Source organism: Dendrobates tinctorius, unplaced genomic scaffold, assembly GCF_039654945.1.
Source record: "Dendrobates tinctorius isolate UK_male_01 unplaced genomic scaffold, ASM3965494v1 ptg000384l, whole genome shotgun sequence".
In the NCBI taxonomy this organism is placed as follows: domain Eukaryota; kingdom Metazoa; phylum Chordata; class Amphibia; order Anura; family Dendrobatidae; genus Dendrobates; species Dendrobates tinctorius.
Window position 1 is genome coordinate 948,160 of NW_027362050.1, and position 22,160 is coordinate 970,319.

Here is a 22,160-nt window from a genome sequence, read left to right on the forward strand (position 1 = left end):
GAGAAGGAAAAATAAGAAAAAAAGACAAAATGGCCCAAAACGGCTGCTTACTCGTCTTGAGGTTCATCCTTGCGAGACATCCTGCGTTCTGTGTTCTTCCAATGCCCTCCTCGACTCTTTTCTAGTAAACTGTGTAGACTGTCAGGAGAGGAGGAGAAATAGTCACGTGGATATTTCCTAAAGCCTGAGAACAGGCTGAGCTGTGACCAGTCCCTCCCCATGGTTTTCCCTTATGTATATAATCCTGCTCTCTTGCTGCTAGAACTTCTTTTCTTGTTTTATTTCCCGTCTTTCAAACTATCTTGATCTATTCCCTTTGTATATCATCTGCGGACTGTCAAAGCCCCTAATTCTGCCCTCTAAACCCCCTAGGATCCTGTAAAACCATTGATTCTGGTCTTAAAGTTCTGTCCTACACCACCCCCATCTTCAATGTCCACATGACCCACACGCATACTGAGTGCATGTCCAATCATCTCCCTCCCAGACTATTGATTACTGGAAACCAATCAAAGGCAGTGTTATGTAATCTACACAACAAAGGAGGTGAGTAATACACAGTGGATGTGTATAGTACAGGGCAGGACGTCTGCAAGAACCAGGTGTATACTGTACACACACAAATAACAAAACCTAATGGAATAGGAAAAGGCAAGACACCAAACAGATAATGTAACATTTGATGTATAAAATAATGAGCAAATCGCTCATTACTATCTGTAACAGCAAATATACTATTACACACTTTCCTAATTAAAAGGCCACAAACTTCAGTTTTACACCTTTATTCCCATCTTCATGAATGGGAAGTGCTTGTAAATGCAAGAAATTTTGAAATTTAGACTTATTAAAATTTTCAGCCATTCTTGAGACAGTAATACTTTCTATTGTTTACAGCTTGTTGCCTTGGAGACAGGCCAAAGATTCTAGACAGAAGAACATGCACAGCCGTTACAAGCTCTTTTCTACTGAGCTTGTAAGCACCATTTTTAAGATGGCCAGGATCGCTGGAACACGCAGTTACTTCCAACTTCAGCTCAGTACTTACATGCTAGATAACGTCTGTGGTCAGACTCCTAGGCAATGAGCTGTAAACAGAAGAAAAATGTTAATGTCTCTTAAGAATGTCTATGTCTTAACCGGCTAAAATTTTTAATAAGCAATAAATTGCAAAAGTGCTTGGTTTTACAACAATATCTGTCTATGAAACTGTAAGTAACCCTTTAAGACAGGGCTGTGGAGTCGGAGTCGTGGAGTCGGAGTTAGTTTTGGTTGGAGTCGGAGTCGGTAGAAATGTACCGACTCCAGCTTTAAAAAAAATGTATTAATATTTCATAATTGAACTTTCATATGAATTTTATAAATGTTACTCAAATATATATGTTCTATCAAACTATGAACAACAGTGATAAGCAGTTCTGCTGGAGATAGAGACATTTCTTACTTCTTGTGTGTCACTGTTCTCCACTGCCCTTATCTAATCTTATACTTGGTTAACCTCATGCTGCCCCAACCCCCCTACTTACAATGTATGAAACTGAAAGTGAAAATGTGTTCCAAATTCTTAGTAGTAAAGCTCCTCCTCTAGACTAGATCATACTAGGTGTGCGTCTTCCAAGCATCTCACAGCTGCCTGCTACTCAGAAGAGGAAGACTGTAAGAAGTATTATCCTTTCAACAAACTTTGTTTTTAGGAAAAACAATTGTTATTTGGATTGTGAATGCAGAATTAAAAACCTGAGAATGTCAAAGAAGCATCACATTAAATCAGCTGTATTTGAACATTTCACCATCACTCAAGATAGAAAACATTATGTCTGTCAGTGTATGACAAATGATCCAGACGAAAACAAATGCTGTGAAGCCAAGATGAGTGCATATTCAGGCAAAGATAAAAATGCTCCTACCAGAGCTTCTAATCTAAAGAGACATTTACAGCGCTTTCATCCAGAAGTACTGAAAGCAGTGGATGAGAAAGACTGCATCCAAACCAATGAACCAGTGCCCAGCTCTTCCAGCCAAACAAAGGAGCAGAGAACTTTGCAGCCATCAGTTGCAAGATATTTTGTCAGTGACAAAGTTACTGTGACAATGACAATAGATACATTTAAAAAACAGATCATAGAGCTTGTTGTAAAGGATAGTGTGCCTATTTCATTATTTTCACGACCAGCTTTTATGTGTCTGAATGGGGAAATGGCACGCAAGCTTGGTGTTTCTCTGGAGAGAGAGAGAGTATTAGAAAATTAGTAATCGAAGAAGCTTTTAAACAAAAGGAAGAACTTAAAAAAACTCTCAAGAGACGCTTTCTGTTTCTTAAAATGGATGCCTGCACACGTCACAGAGTGAACTATTTTGCCATCAATGTCCGATTTGTTTGTGACAAAAATGAAATAGTTACCAAGACATTGGCAGTAAAAGACACCAAAGCTCATCACACCAGTGAGTTTCTCCAGGTCTTGGTGGAAAAGGTTCTGCAAGACTATGAACTTAAAAAAGAGCAAGTTCTTTCTGTCGTAACTGACAATGCTTCAAATATGATAAGTACTATTAAGCTAATGAATGAGAGTAATGATGGTGACCAGCAGCTAGAAGAACATTCTGGGTCCACAGACACAGAAATGTTTGAAATAGAGGAACACAGTATTGTAACTGAGGAGCAAACTGAAGTTGCTTCAGATGAACAGCAACATGATAGTTTAGATGATCTTGTTGAAACTGTGTCAATATGTTCTTTCATTCATCACATGCGCTGTGTTGTGCATACGCTACAGCTGGCTATAAGAGACAGTCTGCAAGAAGGACATGCTGCTGCACTGATTGGCAAGGTGAGAAAATTGGCTACTGTTGCCAGAACCCCTAAAGTTGACTCAATTTTGAAGAGACGTGCTGGAAAAGGGGCAATTATTGATCAAGCCACACGATGGGGCAGTACTTACTTAATGATTCAGCGCTTGGTTGAACTGAAAACCTTTCTTGTAGACATGGCTAACCCTCAACTGACGCTAAATGAAAGTCAGTGGAATCAGGTGACTGAGCTGGAAAAATTGCTAGAGCACCCATTTACAGTGACTAAAAAATTACAAGCAGAGGACTTAACTCCAGGTATTTTCTTAAAGGAGTGGAAGAACCTGATGTTTCGCCTGTCCCAAAGAGGAGGGTTAATTGCAAGTGGCATTGCTACATCAATGAAACGGAGAGAGGAGCTACTATTACAAAATAACATTCTTTTGGCAGCTGTTTATGTAGACCCAATGCATCGGATTCTTCTAGATGATCAACAGCTAAGTAAAGGAAAAGAAGCTCTGTTTGAAATAGCAGTAAGGATGAAAGGGTTGCAGAACAGTCAGGAGGAACAAGAAGAATTTGGTCGTCCTGCCACATCTTCACCCTCATCATCAACTGATGAAGAATTTAATTTCGAAAAATATTTGGATCACAAGGACCGTGCAAAGCGTTCCCGCATAGAAGAAGAGTCATCCCCATCAAGGAACACAGCCAGTACATTTCAGCAGAATTTTTCATGTGCACTAAAAGAAATTGAGAAATTTGACCGTTCATCAAAAATAACAGTGCAACAAGCGATTCCTCTGTATCCTGACATTGTCAGAGATGTTGCCCGAGTGGTTACTGCTTTGCCACCAACACAAGTTAGTGTAGAGAGGTTGTTCTCTGCTCTCAAAATAATTAGATCAGATTTGAGGGCATCCATGAAGGAGGATCTGACAGAGGCAATACTTTTTCTGAGGACAAATTTATAGATTTCTTCTTATTAACTGCATAAAAGTGTTTATTGCATATTTACTTACAGTTTAGAAAAGTTTATAAAAGTTATTTGCTATATTCTAATTGTATTCTAATAAGTGTGGTTTTTGCTCTAAGTGGTCTGATTACTTATATGATGGTGAGAAACTGAATAAGCACGATGTTTAATATTTTACAACAGTAAATTTGTTGTTATGAATTGGCCATTTATGAAGGAGTCGGAGCCAGAGTCGGAGCCTGATAAAATCCAGGAGTCGGAGTCGCAACTGTGGCTTACCGACTCCACAGCCCTGTCCAATACCCCAGACTTTGGCTGAACACCAGAGAGCTGCTTCTGCTTGGATGGTCTCAAGTAAGGAGCTGTACCACCAACTGTCAGCTGATGCATCAGGTGACCTTTTACAGCAGGGGTCTCAAACACGCGGCCTGCGGGCCCCCTGAGGCAGTCATCTGCGGCCCGCGGTGCACCACATGTCTCCCCCTTGAGGCAGGTAGAAGGTGTAAGGCACGCAGCCATCCAGGAGCGTGGCGATGGCTGTGTGTTCAGTGTGCACAGGACCTGTGATGAGGTCACAGGAGGGGGAGAAGTCAGGGGGTCACCTGATCAGGGGCCTCAGAGTATGCAGAAAGCTGCTGTCTTTGTGCTGGTTGTCATGGTGCTGGGTAAGTTTATGTGTGGGGTCAGGAGGGGTTTACAGGGTGGATGTAGCAGAGCTGTATGTGTATGAGGTGTGCGGAGCCATGTGTGTACAAAGACCGAGGTGTACGGCGCGGAGCCGCCTGTGTACAAGGTGTACGGAGCGGAGCCGCATGTGTGAGGTGAGCGGAGCCGCGTGGGTTCGAGGCGTACGGAGCGGAGCCGCGTGGGTACGAGGTGTGCGGAGCCGCGTGGGTACGAGGCGTGCGGAGCCGCGTGGGTACGAGGCGTGCGGAGCCGCGTGGGTACGAGGCGTGCGGAGCGGAGCCGCGTGGGAACGAGGCGTGACTTCCCCCCATTGCTAGATTTTGCAGGTGACTGTGGCTGTGCGTGTACAGCGAGATGATAGCGCCGGCTCACATGCAGAGCCGACACTGTCATCCGCTGAGGTAAGCTGTACATCGCAGCTGACAACCTATTTGAACGGTCATGATCGGTATTAGCACCGATCGCGGCCGTTTAACTCCTTAGATACCGCTATCAATTGTGACTGTATTAAGTTTGAAAGGCATGCGGCCCATCAGCTTAAATTATTTTTATGGGCGGCCCATTTACTCTGCCGAGTTTGAGATCCCTGTTTTAAAGGATGGAGGGAGTGATCACCACCAGCATCAGCAAATCCAGCAGCAATGCAATTACACCAGTGGGAGAGGGGGGAAATGACATTAAAGAAAAAGTTTTAATATGAAAAGCCAGATCTGACACAGATCCAAAAATGGATTGTGATGGGATCAGAGACATGTCATAAGCCATACAGATGCATATGTAAGCAGAGCACCACATAAAGACCCCACCCACAGACTGCCCCAGAATCTCCACAACAGACGGCGACAACCCTGGCACACCCTGCAAACACGTTTCCTGCAGCGGTGCTCCAGGTGCGCCGAACGTCTGTGGAGAAAATCCAATCTACACGAAGATTCCATCCATCGGCAGATTTGAAACCGCAGCAAATCCGCGTGGAAAATTCCACACTGTGTGCACTGCGGATTTCATTTCCCATAGACTAAAAGGGTACTGTAGTCTGCAGGGCCAAATCATCTGCTGATCCGCAGCAGAATCCGCAGCGTGTGCACTGTGCACACACACTAACAGTGGCGGATTATAATGAGGTCAATATGGGCGGTAGCCCAGGGCCCAGTGGTGTGGGGGGGCCCACCAGCCCAGGGTAAATTGCCCCATTATAATCCGCCACCGGCCACCGCAGCCCCACACTGATAAATCCCTGCTCTGTGCGCACAGGACCTGTGATGAGGTCACAGGAGGGGAGGAGTCAGGGGTCACATGATCAGGCATCTCAGTCGGAGGCCCCTGATCATGTAACTCCTGACTCCTCCCCTCCTGTGACCTCATCACAGGTCCTGTGTGCACGCACAGCCCTCGATGTATGCATCTATGCCGGACTCTGCTGTGCTGGATGTCATCGTGCTGAATCAGTCAAGTATGTGTGGGGTCAGGAGAGGTTTACAGGGTGGATGTAGCTGCGTGTGTACGAGGTGTACTGAGCGGAGCCGTGTGTCTACAAAGTGTACGGAGCTGAGCCGTGTGTTTACGGAGCGGAGCGAAGCCGCGTGTGTACGAGGTGTATGGAGCAAAGCCGCATGTGTACAAGATTTACAGAGCGTGGCTACGTGTATACAAGGTGTATGGAGCAGAGTCGCTTGTGTACGAGGTTTACGGAGCAGAGCCATGTGTGTACTGAGTGGAGCCGTGTGTGCGAGGTGTATGGAGCGGAGCCGCTCGTGTGCGAGGTGTACGGAGCAGAACCGTGCGTGCACGAGGTTTACAGAGCAGAGCCATGTGTGTACTGAGTGGAGCCGTGTGTGTACGAGGCATACAAAGCGGAACCGTGTGTGTATGAGGTGTGCGGAGCTATGCATGTACAAGGTGTATGATGGGGAGCATTCATACCTCCCAACCGTTCCAGATTTTGAGAGTCTGCGCCACTGCCCTGACTGGGAGCTGACTTTTCCCGCGGACACACGAGTACACGGCGGAGCTCCGAGGCGCACTTGAAAACTTGCACGTGACGTTCCATCGGAAGTGACATGCTGGAAGCTGACCGTAAATGAGGTAGTTTCGGGAGGAGATTGTGACGGAACCATGGAGGCACTTCAGGGAATGCTTCAGATCCATCACCGTGTCCTCCTCCGACAGCGTGGACAGCGGGATCGCCTTGGACTTGGGGATGTCGGCCATGTGTGTGGATCATGATATGTTCTGCACTAGGAGGCTCAGGTGGGCACTACAATGTGAGTCAGACTGGTATGGTATCTTTATAAAATTTTTCTTTCTTTCTCTCTCTGTTTCTTTCTCTCTGTTCTTTTTCTCTTTCTTTCCCCTCTTTCTTTCGCTCTCTAATCTTTCTTTCTGTTCTTCCTTTTTTTCACTCTGTTCTTTCTTTCTTCCCCCTTTCTCTCTGCTCTTTCCCCTTTCATTCTCTCTCTATTCTTTCTTTCCCCCTTTCTTTCTCTCTCCCTCTCTGTTCTTTCCCCTTTCTTTTTCTCTCTCTTTGTTCTTTTTTTCTGTCCCCTCTTTCTTTCCCCCTCTGTTCTTTCTTTTTTTCCCCTTTCTTTCTCTCTGTTCTTTCGTTTTCGCTCTGTTTCTCTCTTTCTTTTTCTGTTTTCTTTTTTCTCTCTCTGTTCTTTCTTTTCCTCAGTACCAGCCACTGTGCCCACAGTACCAGCCACTGTGCCCACAATGCCAGCCACTGTGCCCATAATGCCAGCCACTGTGCCCTCAGTACCAGTCAGTGTGATCAGCAGTGCTAAATGGGTGTGGTTGTGGCAAGGACATGGGTGTGACTAGTTGTGAAATGGGTGTGGTCGGGCAGCCGGCAACCAATCATCATAGTTGAAGTCATCTGTTTCCATCAACTTTGTTATATGTGGGCACCTCTAGTAAGGTGGGCACGAGATGGCGGGTCTTGTCACCTTTGCTTCACACATAAGTTACTATGAGGTGTACTTTATTCCTGCCACGTTTCTTTCTTGGCCTACTGAGAGAAATGTTTTGACCAGTTGAAAGTTATACAACCTGAGGATTGTGCATGTGTGCGCTGCCCGCATGTAGTAATATGTGTGTATATTATATATATATATATATATACACACACACACACACACACACATACACATAGATATATATTTACTTACTCCGACCCCTATATAAACCCTGCCACTGCAACCGCCGTCCACTTTCCCATGCTCCTGTTCCAATCCTGGGGTCTTTTTTGTCCCCCCCCCCTTGGTCCTAAACATGCTGAACATCTGGGACATGACTAATATTGCGCAATGTGCGCTTGTTCGTCAGATGCAGCGTTGTGTCCAGTGTGTGAGGAGACGGCGACTTGTCTGTGGCGTTAACCCCTCTGCTGCCATGTTGGGCACAGCCTGTGATGAGGAGCGTCTCTTCCTGTGTATCCGGCCACAGGCTGCACACCGGAGGCTGCTTCTTCTATCGGGGGAAGTTCATGAAGCAGAAGCCTCTGTGTGACTTATGTGAAGTAACTTGTCTGACAGGTCATGGGTCCAGGTCAGCAGGTGATTGCAGACTATTAGCTGGTTTCGATGTTAGGTACAAGTGAGTCAGGACTAGATGTTGGGTGGAAGCCTTCCAGTATTTGTAAGGCCTCGTGCACACGCTGAGTATTTGGTGAGTTTTTACCTCAGTATTTATAAGGCATCCTGCATACGCTGAGTATTTGGTGAGTTTTTCACTCAGTATTTGTAAGACCTCATGGACACGCTGAGTATTTGGTGTTTTTTACCTCAGTATTTGTGAGGCCTCGTGCACACGTGTATTTTCTGAGGTTTTTACCTCAGTATTTAACCCCTTCCCGCTCCTTGATGCACAGTATGCGTCATGAAAACTAGTGACTTCCCGACCTCGTCACATGACCCCGTCACATGACCGGGGGGCCCACAGAGTCTGAACAGCCCAGGGCCCTGGCTACCCTTAATTCACCCCTGCACACTAAAGGCGCCATCACACTAAGCGACTTACCAGCGATCCCGACACCGATATCAAGGTGTCAGGATCGCTAGTAAGTCGCTATGTGATCGCTGGTGAGCTGTCACACAGACAGCTTCACCAGCGATCAGCACAGCGATTCCGAGCGCCCGGCATCGCTGGCCATCGCTGTAAAAAATAGAATCAAAATAAAAAATATAGTAATTCTCACCTTCCGACGTCCCGTTCAGCCATCCTGCCTCTCTCCATGCTCCGGTCCCAGTGATCCTTTGCACGAATGACCGCGAGATGTCACGGTCTCGAGGGATAACAAAGTCTCGCGGTCATTCGTGCAAAGGATCACTGGGACCGGAGCGTGGAGAGACTCAGCAGCGATCTCGCTACAGAGATCGCTTAGTGAGACGGGGCCTTAATACACATTAGACTGAAGGCAGATCCGGACATTTTGATATCTGAAAGATTAGCTCTGCCATTTTTTGGGGAGATCTAGTTAGAATGACAGATTTCTTTATCTGGACACATTTTATCCATTGATTATGGAAAGTTTATTTTAAAGCTCAAAATAATATAAATTAATAATATATAATAATAATAATAATTTTTATTTATATAGCGCCAACATATTCCGCAGCACTATCATAGTCAGCTGTTAGTGTTTTAGGCACCCATACACCTTATAAAGCCATCTGCCGAACTGACTCAGGTACCATTACGTAAGAAAGCATGAAATACTCCTCTTGTAGCAGCTTAACTACTGGAAGGACCTTAGAATTCAGCAAACCTGATCCTTCTCTTCTTACCTGATATAATCTGTTGGGTAGTCAGCTACCTGACTCTCTCACCTATTGAATAAGCCAGTTTAATTTAAACTGACAAGTTTGGCCAACATTAAAGGGGTTTTAACTTAAAAAGTTATTGTCAATGGGACCAGGGTGGGAAATTTTCCTACGGCGATCATGCTGACGTCACATAGGTGAAGTGAGTTCATTGGCCGTCAACTCGCAGGACCTGTCTGACTGTACCACGAACAGGAGAACTTTCTCACGTTCGCGGTGCCCTCAGACAGGGAATAGCAGTCTCTACTGGATGACATGCTGCATGGTCGCATCATGCAGCCTACCATCTAGATGTAGCAGAGCTAGACTCGTCGTGGGACAAATGGATTTAAAGCATCTCTGCGGAAAGGTGAGGAATTTTGTTTGGTTTTTTTACCTCTTTTGCAGATGACAAGGTCATCGATGCAATTAGGTGAGTATGGTTTAATAAAGATTATTAAATGACTTTTTTATGGGTGTCTGTGTTTTCTTACAATGTGATTATGGGGTTAGTAATGGAGGCTTCTTATTGACGTCTCTCCTTTACTAACCTCGGGGCTTGATGTCACCAGACAATACAAAGATGACATCAACCTCCCGAACTATCATCCCATTTGCCATCACTACAGGGCAAGTGGGAAGAGCGAGGTGCCAGAATTGGCTCATCTTAGAGATGCGCCTTTTCTGGGGTGGCTGAGAACTGATGTTTTTAGCCTGGGGGAGGGGCAGTATCCATGGCCCCTTCCTAGGCTATTAATATCAGCCCGCAGCTGTCTGCATAGCCTTTACTGGTTATTAATTAAACGGGGACCTCACGTCATTTTTTTGGGGTGGTCCCCCATTTTAGTAGCCAGTAAAATCTAATTGTACAGCTGTGAGCTGATATTAATAGCCTGGGAAGCTCTATGAGTATTACCCCCTTCCCAGGCTATAAACAACTGTACCCAGCAGTTGGCTTTCCCGCTGCTGATTACAAAAATTAAGCAGGAGCCCAAGCCATTTTGTTTTTCCGAAAAATAATCTTTTATTAATTAAATACATGAACAGTAAGCTGCACACACACTGAACTAATTGTTTTTGTGAAAGACATCTATATATCTACCTGTTCAATTTGTATTTTCTATATGTAATCCATCTCTTCTATCTAGCCTGTAGGCACCTGCAATGATTTTACAGTACACGGCAGATGAATTGCCATCTTTTCTTCTACCTATCTATCTATGCAATATAAATACTTACAGTATACTGTATATGTGTGTGTCACTGACATCTATGTATTCTATGTGTTTATATCTATTCTATTCTAACCTGTCATTGTGATTTTACAGCACACGGCACATGAATTGTAGGCTTTTCAAAGGACACTGGTTTGTAAAAACCGGACAGCACTCGCATGGTCCAAGTGCCGTGCAATATTTTTTTCTCGCACCCATAGGCTTGCATTGGCGAGTCTTGAACAATATATGCATACAATCGCACCATGCTGCGTTTTTACACGCACGCTGAATATGCTCGAGATGATGTGAGCTTCCCCATAGATTAACACTACGGTCAGTAAACGCTGCGGGTTTGACGCTGCATACCTCCACAGCGTCCAGATGTTACAGTATAGTGGATGGGATTTCAAGAAATCCCATCTCCACTGTGTGTGCACGGACGCCTCCGGCATCCCTGCGGAGATGCACATGTGGCATGTCTTTCCAGACCCGCAGCATGTCTACTTATAACACAAGAAAGCACAGAATGACAAATTTGCAAAAATACTCTGCAGTAAAAAATATGACAATAATCAGCAAGTGCTGGATAACAAATACAGGGTATTTCAGTCGATACGTTTTTTGCAAAAAATATATACCAAGCTGCTCCACCTCGTCACGGTAACCCTTAACGGAGCAGTCCCTATCTAATGTATTTAAACCTGAACATATGAGCAGTGTCTAAAATTAACACGTCTGTCTGAATCCTGTCCATTTAGACACTGTTCATATGTTCAGGTTTTAAATACATTAGATAGGGACTGCTCCGTTAAGGGTTACCGTGACGAGGTGGAGCAGCTTGGTATACAGTTTTTGCAAAAAACGTATCGACTAAATACCCTGTATTTGTTATCCAGCACTTTCTGATTATTGTCATATTTTTTACTGCAGAGTATTTTTGCAAATTTGTCATTCTGTGCTTTCTTGCTGTGTTTCAGTCAGTGGGTGGTGTGAACACTGTCCTACCGACTTGTTCACATTTGTGCATGTCACATGTGTTTTTAAGCATGTCTACTTATGTAGCGGAGACACTCCGCTGCGTAGATTACCCATTCACTATCATTATCATTCATTAGCATTATCTTCCTAGTTACATGCGTATTAAGTGTGGGAACGTAGCTTACTACGCATGTGTACTAATTTAAATAATGGCATACTTTGTTTCAGCAGGAAGTTCGTGTACACTGCAGTTCTCACGATGAGCTGAGATGATCACGAGAACTGCCGTGCACGTGACCGCCGGGGACGGGGTTATCTCTGGTCACTAGTCAAGCTCTCACGATCAGCTGACCACGAGAACTGCAGTGCATGTGACCACTGGGGACCGAGTTATCTCCGGTTATCAGCTTAAAGCTCCGCTGTGTTCTGGATGTCAGGCTGAATGGTGGCATAATACCACCGTTCAAAGGCATCCAGATGTAGTAGAGCTGGATTTGTCATGGGACAGTATGTATATCTTCTCAGCGGACAGGTCCTTAAGGATATTGTTGCTTTTTTATTTTAATTCTTTTCCATGGGCCTCGCCAGCCTGAGAATACCAGGCCGCAGCTGTCTGCTTTTTTCTTGGCTTGTTAACAAAAATAAGGGACCCCATGCTATTTTTTTGGGAGGGGATCCCACTAGTTTTGCTAACCATCCAAGGTAAGCAGACTTCTGCGGCCTGGTATTATCAGGCAGGTATGGTTCATGAATATTAGATCCTTTCCAGCCTGAAATACCAGTCCCAGTAGTATGCTTTACTCTGGCTGGTTACCAAATATAGGAGGACCCCACGCTACCTTTTTTTTTTTATTAGCTATTAAAAAGGAGGGGACCGCTCTCTGTGCTTTCCTCCACTTCCTGTGTCATGTACTTCTGGCTGTGTCACAAGATTTACCATTATTTAAATTAGTACACATGCGTAAAAAGCTGCGTTCTCTCACTTAATAAGCATGTGACAAGGCAGATAATGCGGTTTTATCACATCTAATGAAAGTCTATGGATAATTTACACAGCGGAGACTGAGCGTCTCCTCAGCATAAATAGACATTGTGAGATATGGGAAAATGATATAATTTTGATTTCTGATGGAATAGGGGATTCTATCAAGATAAAGTCTGACCCAAAAATACTTGCTTCAGACCACTCAGCCCCCTCAATTGGCATGCATTCCCCAAAGCCATAAAAAGCAATGCAATGTTTTTCTTTAATTAAAAACTCCAGGAACAAGCTCTTTGAAGCTCGTGACTGGTAATTAGCACAAGGGTGTGAGTTCTAGGGCAGGCACAGCCAAACTAAATTCCTTTTGTCTAACTCGGGCATTACAGGTCACAGCAAAGCTCTGAGGTATTGAATCTGGAAAATGACCTATAATAAAAGAATGCAATATCTCTTGAGACTAGCCGAGCACATAATGGGAACCAGCATTCCTTCCCCTACACGCCCGTGCCCGGCAGCAACCTGTAGCACTCTGCGTTACTGAGTTATGAAGCATAGCTACCAGGAATTACATACGGTAGGCATATTTAGTCTCTATGTGAGGTTAAAAATCCAGCAGAATCCAGTGGCACCGCTGCCATTCTATTCAGTGCTTCGGGCGGAAAATTATGAGCCTCCACGGTTCTGGACAGAAAATTATACTCTCAGATATGGGAGGAGAGGCTGCACAAGCCCAGGGGTGGGTGCAGAGTGTGGGAGGGAGCAACCTAGAGATATAAGGCAGCCCCTCATTTTGGACTTAGTTACGTGGTTTTCCTGGCTGCGTCTGGTAACGGATCCTCCTGCCAGTAGAAAAACTAAGATTTGAACCTATGATTCATCAGCACCTCCCTGTGGTCACAAGCAACATAACTTGGTAATTGCAACCTATCTATACCCTCTCCTTGTATTGCACTCTTGACTGAATGTTGTTCTTTAATCTCAAAACAGCCACAAGATCATAAAGAGTAATGCTCTTATAACAATCAAATAGAAAACCTTAGATCCTGCTCTATATTAAAGCCCAGATAAAAAAAACAGAGCATTTAAATCGTAAAACTTCATTCTTTTATTGAATCAAATATCAAAATTTAAAAGGCATTCATGTTCACAAAATTAGTGCAAGAAAAAAGGGAACAAATGACTCCCATTAAAATATATTTTTTGCTGCATTGTATTGGACCCCATAGCTGATGATCATAACAATATAAGACTAATAAACTCTTTAGATCAATCTATATGCGCTGGTAGCGGCCCATGATAAAATATCTGCTGTCCTAATTGAAACATGCAAGGTGCACTCACTACACAGCTGTTATAACATAGGCTGAAAACAACCCCAATTCAATGTAGATCATAAGCAAAACAACACCTCAGCTATCCTGATAGTTACATAGGTCATATATGAATGAAGGTTGCTGCCCACTGTGATCTAAACAAGAGAGTATACATAATATCCAATTGATACTAGAGCTACGGAGGCCATTACCTGGATCCTAGCAGCGTTAGTGTAAGTCCCGTGGGAGACACTTCCCTCTACCCCGACATGCACGTTTCGCCCAGCTTCCTAGATTGATCTAAAGAGTTTATTAGTCTTATATTGTTATCATCATCTGCTATGGGGTCCAATACAATGCAGCAAAAATATATTTTAATGGGAGTCGTTTGTATATTGTTCTTGTAAATATATACCTGCATATTTCTAGTGCGCCTTTTCGGCGATTAAATATAAAATTTATCTTGGGCTGCTCTTTTATCTTGATACACGAATCCCCACGCTCCGTTGGTTATTATACGCTACCCGGGTTGGTTTCTGACCTGATATAAGCCTGTTGTCAGACAGGGCTTATGTCGAACGAGGAACTGGTGGCAGCATATGGTACTGTGGTAGTGAGGAGCCATGACAGTGACGGCTGGGAGGTTTATATATATATATCCCTAGCCTGGACTGGTGATGTATATCCCTCCTCACTGGGTGCGCCTCAATAACGCGTACCTATAAGGGAAGCCTTTCTGGCGACTATTTGCCCTTGGTGCAGTTCCCTAACTGACCTGGGGCAAGCTGTGGCGCCAGAGAGCCGATCCCTGTTGGGTCCTTCTCTCCCCTCCCCCGAGGTAGGTGAAGTCGACACACCCTTCCTCTCAGCGATCTGTTGCAGACATGCTGCGGTCTGAAAAGACGCGCCGCATATCCATCTCTGCGGGTATGCAGCGGGCATCGGTACACGAATAGTGGGCATGGGATTTCTGGAAATCCCATCCACTATGCTGTAACAACTGGACGCTGCAGGTTGGAAGCTGCGGATGTAAGCAGCCTCCAACCTGCAGCGATTACTGACCGTGTGCACAAACCCCAATAAATCTGCAAACAGGAAAACACTTTTTTTTTTTCCCCTTCCCAGAAGCCAACTTTCAATTAGCTTTACTTCAAGTGACAAAAAAAGCATCAAATAAAAAAAACACAGAAAAAAAAAGCATCAAAAACGCAGGTGACCTGCCAGTGACCTCAGATGCACATTTGGTGCAGATTTCACCTGCGTCAAATCCTGAGCAAATCCTGAGCCATTCCTGATCGTGTGCACATACTCTAACAGTAGCAGCAATGGCTCAATTATAGACAGTAATTATTCATGTACAAGCCTACATGATGATCCACAGCAAGTCACAAAAATACAAGAATGCTTTTACATAACACAGGTTACCAGTAATCCACATGTGCATGAAACAGTGCCAGTCACAAGGATCAATGATCCTTTGACAGCTGCATTTTCAGGAGGCCAATACTAGTTTACCCATGGTGAATGCACTCATGAGATTAAGCTGCCCGAGAGGCCCCTAAGGGGGTTGTTGGTTAATGGAGCATAAGAGGCTGATTGCTAATACGGGGAGTGCGCACTAAAGATACAGAACATGAAATGAACACAAGCTGTTGTAGAAATTCAGCATGAGTCATGTATGATATGACGTTACGAGACACTTACGCACTGTTTTCATTATTTTAATATGCATACAAAAAGGCCACAAGTGGTGCTAAATATAAGTGTTCTTAAGGCCCCTTTACATTTAGCGATGCACCAGCGATCCTGCCCACGATACGACCCGGTCAGGATCGCTGGTGCATCGCTAAATGGTCGCTAGTGAGCTGCCACCAGGCAGATCTCACATCGATACAGCGGTCGTTACTTACCTTTTAGACGCGGCGATCCTGACGTCCTCCCGTCCGCGTCCACGCGTCGGCGCCAGCAGCAGACAGCGGGGGAGCCGGTCGGAGGTAAGTATCACACATAGCGATATCGCTAGCAATATCACTGCTGCGTCACAAAATCGGTGATGCTTTAGCGATATTGCTAGCGATATCGCTATGTGTAAAACCCCCTTTAGTGGGAGTTTTTAAAAAAATAAATATTCCCAGAACGAAAACATCAAGAGTTTGACAAAATAATCATCAGGCAGTCTGCAGCTCCCGTTAAATCGAATCCTGCTTTGAGCAGGGGGTTGGATCAGATGGCCCAGGAGGTCCCTTCCAACTCTACGATTCTATGGTAAGTTCATTTGGCCTAAATTTAAAGTGCCCCTGTCAGCAGGACTGGGCTCAGTATCTTATAGACATTGTCAGGTCGGTGCCGTTATACTGATTAAAATGATACCTGGATGAGGAAATCCGTCTTGTGGTTGTAGTTTAATCTTTATTTGTAGTTTTCAGTTAATGAGATAATAATAATAAATTTTATTTCTGTAGCGCCGACATATTCCGCAGCACTTTACATTTCAGAGGGGATTTGTACAGACAATAGACATTACAGCATAACAATAATCACATAGATCATAACAGATACCAAGAGGAATGAGGGCCCTGCTCGCAAGCTTACAGTCTATGAGGAAAGAGGTAGACACGAAAGGTGGGTGGTAACAGTTGCCCTGATTGTATGGACCAGCCATAATGTTAAGTGTGTAACAGTACAGACACAGAGGGCTAATGGATGCATAAAGCATGTGGGAACATGATGCGGGGAACTGGTTATGGTAAAACTTTTGGCTGTGCCACACGGATAGATTAGGTTAATGTGTTGAGGCGATAGGCCAGTCTGAATAAATGCGTTTTAAGGGCACGCTTAAAATTGTGGGGATTGGGGACTAATCGTATTGACCTGGGAAGTGCATTCCAAAGAATTGGCGCAGCACGTGTAAAGTCTTGGAGACGGGAGTGGGAGGTTCTGATTACTGAGGATGCTAACCTCAGGTCATCAGCAGAACGGAGGGCGCGGGTAGGGTGGTATACTGAAACAAGGGAGATGTAGGGTGGTGCTGAGCCATGGAGGGCTTTGTGGGTGAGGGTAATAAGTTTATACTGAATTCTGAAGTGGATTGGGTAGCCAGTGTAATGACTGGCACAAGGTAGAGGCATCGGTGTAACGATTGGTGAGGAATATGATCCTGGTTGCAGCATTCAAGACAGATTGGAGAGGGGAGAGTTTGGTAAGAGGGAGATCTATTAGAAGAGAGTTACAATAGTCGAGACGAGAATGAATAAGAGAAACAGTAAGAGTTTTAGCAGAGTCAAAAGTAAGAAAAGGTCGAATTCTAGAAATGTTTTTGAGGTGCAGATAACAAGAGCGAGCCAGTGATCGGATGTGGGGGGCAAAGGAAAGCTCGGTGTCAAGTATGACCCCAAGACAGCGGGCATGTTGCTGGGGATAAATAGTGGAACCACACACAGAAATGGCAATGTCGGGTATAGGTACATTAGTAGCGGGAGGAAACACAAGGAGTTCAGTCTTTGACAGGTTCAGTTTCAGATATAGTGAGGACATGATGTTGGACACAGCGTTTAGACAATCGCCGGTGTTTTCTAGAAAGGCTGGCGAGATGTCAGGAGAAGAAGCGTATCATTGGGTGTCATCAGCATAGAGATGGTACTGGAAACCAAATCTACTGATTGTTTGACCAATAGGGGCAGTGTACAACGAGAAGAGGAGGGGGCCTAGAACCGATCCTTGAGGAACCCCAACAGTAAGGGGAAGGTGAGAGGAGGAGGAACTGGCAAAAGATACAGTAAAGGAACGGTCAGAGAGATAGGAGGAGAACCAGGAGAGAACGGTGTCCTTGAGGCCAATGGAACGGAGCATAGTGAGGAGGAGCTGATGATCCTCAGTGTTGAATGCTGCAGAGAGATCCAAGAGAATTAGCATGGAGTAATGACCATTTGATTTAGCTGGTAGTACATCATTAGAGACTTTAGTGAGGGCAGTTTCAGTAGAGTGTAAAGAGCGGAAACCGGATTGGAGAGGGTCGAGAAGAGAGTTATCAAAGAGATAGCGGATAAGACGGGAGTGGACCAGGCGTTCCAGGAGTTTAGAGATGAAGGGAAGATTAGAGACAGATCTATAGTTAGTGGCACAGTTTTGGTCGAGGGATGGTTTTTTAAGTAGTGGATGTATGATGGCATGCTTAAATGAGGAGGGAAAGATACCAGGAGAGAGAGAGAGGTTAAATATTTTAGTTAGGTGAAGGGTGACAGCAGGGGAAAGGGACTGGAGGAGATGTGACGGAAATGGGTCACTGGTGCAAGTGGTTGGGCGAGAAAATGCAAGGAGCCTGCTTACCTCTTCTTCTGTGACTGGTTCAAAATCAGAGAGTGAGCTAGATGCAGTGGGGGAGGGAGGACAGTGCATGGTATGAGGTGATTGGGAGATAATTTCCTGTCAAATCTGGTCAATTTTTTCTTTGAAGTATTTGGCCAGATCGTCAGCTCGGAGCTCCGTGGTTGGGGCCTGTACTCTTGGGTTGAGTAGAGAATAAAAAGTGTCAAAGAGACGTTTCGGGTTATTGGACAGTGAGGTGATGAGGGTGTTGAAATAAGTTTGTTTGGAGAGGTGAAGAGCAGTGTTGTATGTTCTAAGCATAAACTTATAATGGATGAAATCTTCGTGTAGATTGGATATTCTCCACAGACGTTCAGCGCACCTGGAGCACCGCTGCAGGAAACGTGTTTGTAGGGTGTGCCAGGGTTGTCGCCGTCTGTGTTGTGGAGATTCTGGTGCTCTGGGGCAGTCTGTGGGTGGGGTCTTTATGTGGTGCTCTGCTTACATATGCATCTGTATGGCTTATGACAGGTCTCTGATCCCATCACAATCCATTTTTGGATCTGTGTCAGATCTGGCTTTTCATATTAAAACTTTTTCTTTAATGTCATTTCCCCCTTCTCCCACTGGTGTAATTGCATTGCTGCTGGATTTGCTGATGCTGGTGGTGATCACTCCCTCCATCCTTTAAAACAGGGTTCTCAAACTCGGCAGAGTAAATGGGCCGCACATAAAAATAATTTAAGCTGATGGGCCGCATGTCTTTCAAACTTAATACAGTCACAATTGATAGCGGTATCTAAGGGGTTAAACGGCCGCGATCGGTGCTAATACCGATCATGGCCGTTCAAATAGGTTGTCAGCTGCGATGTACAGCTTACCTCAGCGGATGATAGTGTCGGCTCTGCATGTGAGCCGGCGCTATCATCTCGCTGTACACGCACAGTCACCTGCAAAATCTAGCAATGGGGGGGGGAAGTCATTACACAGCGCCAGATGGATGTCATCACGCAGGGCCACAGCCACTACGGTGCGGCGCACTCCTCTCTTCTAGCGTGAGCAGTGATGTAACTACAAAGTTATGGGCCCTGGTGCGAACTTTCAAATGGGGCCCACCCCATGTTAAAATACACACACATCTCCGCTCAGCACACCTCGTACACACGTGGCTCCGCTCCGCACACACGCGGCTCTGCTCCGTACACCTCGTACCCACGCGGCTCCACTCCGCACGCCACGTACCCACGCGGCTCCGCACGCCTCGTACAACACGCAGCTCCGCACGCCTCGTACAACACGCGGATCCGCTCGCCTCGTACAACACGCGGCTCCGCACGCCTCGTACAACACGCGGCTCCGCACGCCTCGTACAACACGCGGCTCCGCACGCCTCGTACCCACACGGCTCCGCTCCTCACGCCTCGTACCCACGCGGCTCCGCTCGTCTCGTATCCACGCAGCTCCGCTCCATACGCCTCGTACCCACGCGGCTGCGATCACCTCACACATGCGGCTCCGCTCCGTACACCTCGGTCTTTGTACACACATGGCTCCGCTCCGTACACCTCATACACACACAGCTCTGCTACATCCACCCTGTAAACCCCTCCTGACCCCACACAAACTTACCCAGCACCATGACAACCAGCACAAAGACAGCAGCGTTCTGCATACTCTGAGGCCCCTGATCAGGTGACCCCCTGACTTCTCCCCCTCCTGTGACCTCATCACAGGTCCTGTGCACACTGAACACACAGCCATCGCCGCACTCCTGGATGGCTGCGTGCCTTACCCCTTCTACCTGCCTCAAGGGGGAGACATGTGGTGCACCGCGGGCCGCAGATGACTGCCTCAGGGGCCGCATGCGGCCCGCAGGCCGCGTGTTTGAGACCCCTGCTTTAAAAGGTCACCTGATGCGTCAGCTGACTGTTGGTGGTACAGCTCCTTACTGGAGACCATCCAAGCAGAAGCAGCTCTCTGGTGTTCAGCCAAAGTCTGGTGTATTGGAGTCCTTTTGTTGTGCTATCTGTGGTGTGGAGTTTGCAGCGGTGCAGATAAGCTAAGTGCTGTGTTCTTGTTACCTCGCCCTTTCTGTGTCTGTTCCCCTCCCCTTGTGTTTCTTAGTAGTAGTGGCTAGGCTAGCGTCCTAAGCAGGCCAGTGCACTAGCAGGGGCAGTTGGAGGTGACAGTTTAGGGATGAGGTATCCTGACGTCGGCAGGGGTAAGGACCTACTTAGGGTGATATGTGAGAGCAGGGACAGGCTCAGGTTGGAGCTCAGGAGGTGACCGTCCCTGGTTCCCTATTGTCAGGGTCTTCCTCTCCGCTATTCCATCGGCGTTGAGTCACTTAATTTTTTAGTTACCGACCAATCGCTGGGTTGTGTCACACTGGGCCAGTCACTCCATGACAGATCGCTCACTAACCTGCCCCCTTCTTGGTCAAATAGACCTTACACAGCCTGGGGGTGTGTTTGGGGTCATTGTCCTGTTGAAAAATAAGTGATGGTCCAACTAAACGCAAACCGGATGGAATAGCATGCTGCTGCAAGATGCTGTGGTAGCCATGCTGGTTCAGTATGCCTTCAATTTTGAATACTTTAAATCCCCAACAGTGTCACCAGCAAAGCACCCCCACATCATCACACCTCCTCCTCGCTTCACGGTGGGAACCAGGCATGTAGAGTCCATCCGTTCACCTTTTCTGCGTCGCACAAAAACACGGTGGTTGGAACCAAATATCTCAAATTTAGACTCATCAGACCAAAGCACAGATTTCCACTGGTCTAATGTCCATTCCTTGTGTTCTTTAGCCCAAACAAGTCTCTTCTGCTTGTTTCCTGTCCTTAGCATTGGTTTCCTAGCAGCTATTTTACCATGAAGGCCTGCTGCACAAAGTCTCCTTTTAACAGTTGTTGTAGAGATGTGTCTGCTGCTAGAACTCTGTGTGGCATTGACCTGGTCTCTAATCTGAGCTGCTGTTAACCTGCGATTTCTGAGGCTGGTGACTCGGATGAACTTATCCTCTGCAGCAGAGGTGACTCTTGGTCTTCCTTTCCTGGGGCGGTCCTCATGTGAGCCAGTTTCTTTGTAGCGCTTGATGGCTTTTGCCACTGCACTTGGGGACACTTTCAAACTTTTCCCAATTTTTTGGACTGACTGACCTTCATTTCTTAAAGTAATGATGGCCACTCATTTTTCTTTTCTTGGCTGCTTTTTTCTTGCCATAATACAAATTCTAACAGTCTATTCAGTAGGACTATCAGCTGTGTATCTACCAGACTTCTGCGCAACACAACTGATGGTCCCAACCCCATTTATAAGGCAAGAAATCCCACTTATTAAACCTGACAGGGCACACCTGTGAAGTGAAAACCATTTCTGGTGACTACCTCTTGAAGCTCATCAAGAGAATGCCAAGTGTGCAAAGCAGTAATCAAAGGAAAAAGGTGGCTACTTTGAAGAACCTAAAATAAAAGACATACAGTATTTTCAGTTGTTTCACACTTTTTTGTTAATTATATAATTCCACATGTGTTAATTCATAGTTTTGATGCCTTCAGAGTGAATCTACAATTTTCAGTCATGAAAATAAAGAAAACTCTTTGAATGAGGTGTGTCCAAACTTTTGGTCTGTACTGTATGTGCGCAGCGTTTGAACCGCATGCGTACATATATTTAACATGGTGTACGCATGGACATGCGTTCGCATGCTTTTGCATAGGCATGCGTCGTTTCGCGGTGTCCAGCAAACGCAACATGTTGCATTTTTTGAGGCGTAAAAAATCCGTCAAATATGCACAGGCATGCGCATCCAGATGAGTGCATAAAAAAATGCATTACTGTCTATGGGAACGCATTGGTACGCATGCGCTCTTCAAAATGTAAATAGTAATCCCACGAGACACGCCTATTTTTGTCTGCATGCACACGCAGTGGTTTTTTTCCATCATGCGCAAGATGATGCGCATAAAAAACGCTGCGTAAACATGCGTTTCGCATGCGTTTGCGGATGCAGATGATACGCTGCGGACTCGAGCGCTAAGGTGAACCTAGCCTTAAATAAACTATTTCAAGAATAGCTTTAATTTTAGAGGGTTATTACGACTGTGCTCGCTT

At 45.6% G+C, this 22,160-nt stretch overlaps 1 protein-coding gene across 4 annotated transcripts in view; it reads right to left on the reverse strand.

Annotated features, from left to right (window-relative positions):
• Window positions 1-22,160, reverse strand: part of SLC29A2 (solute carrier family 29 member 2) — a 67,120-nt gene that overhangs the window by 38,291 nt on the left and 6,669 nt on the right. For 2 of the 4 annotated variants that reach the window (XM_073563273.1, XM_073563274.1), the window contains exons 2-3: window positions 1,049-1,088; window positions 52-138 (exon numbers count right to left, since the gene is read on the reverse strand). In XM_073563273.1, the coding sequence (XP_073419374.1) occupies window positions 52-80 (29 nt within the window). In that variant the 5' untranslated portion in view covers window positions 81-138; window positions 1,049-1,088. The remainder of the gene's footprint in view (window positions 1-51; window positions 139-1,048; window positions 1,089-22,160) is intronic. The other 2 variants (XM_073563272.1, XM_073563275.1) reach the window with 1 other exon arrangement.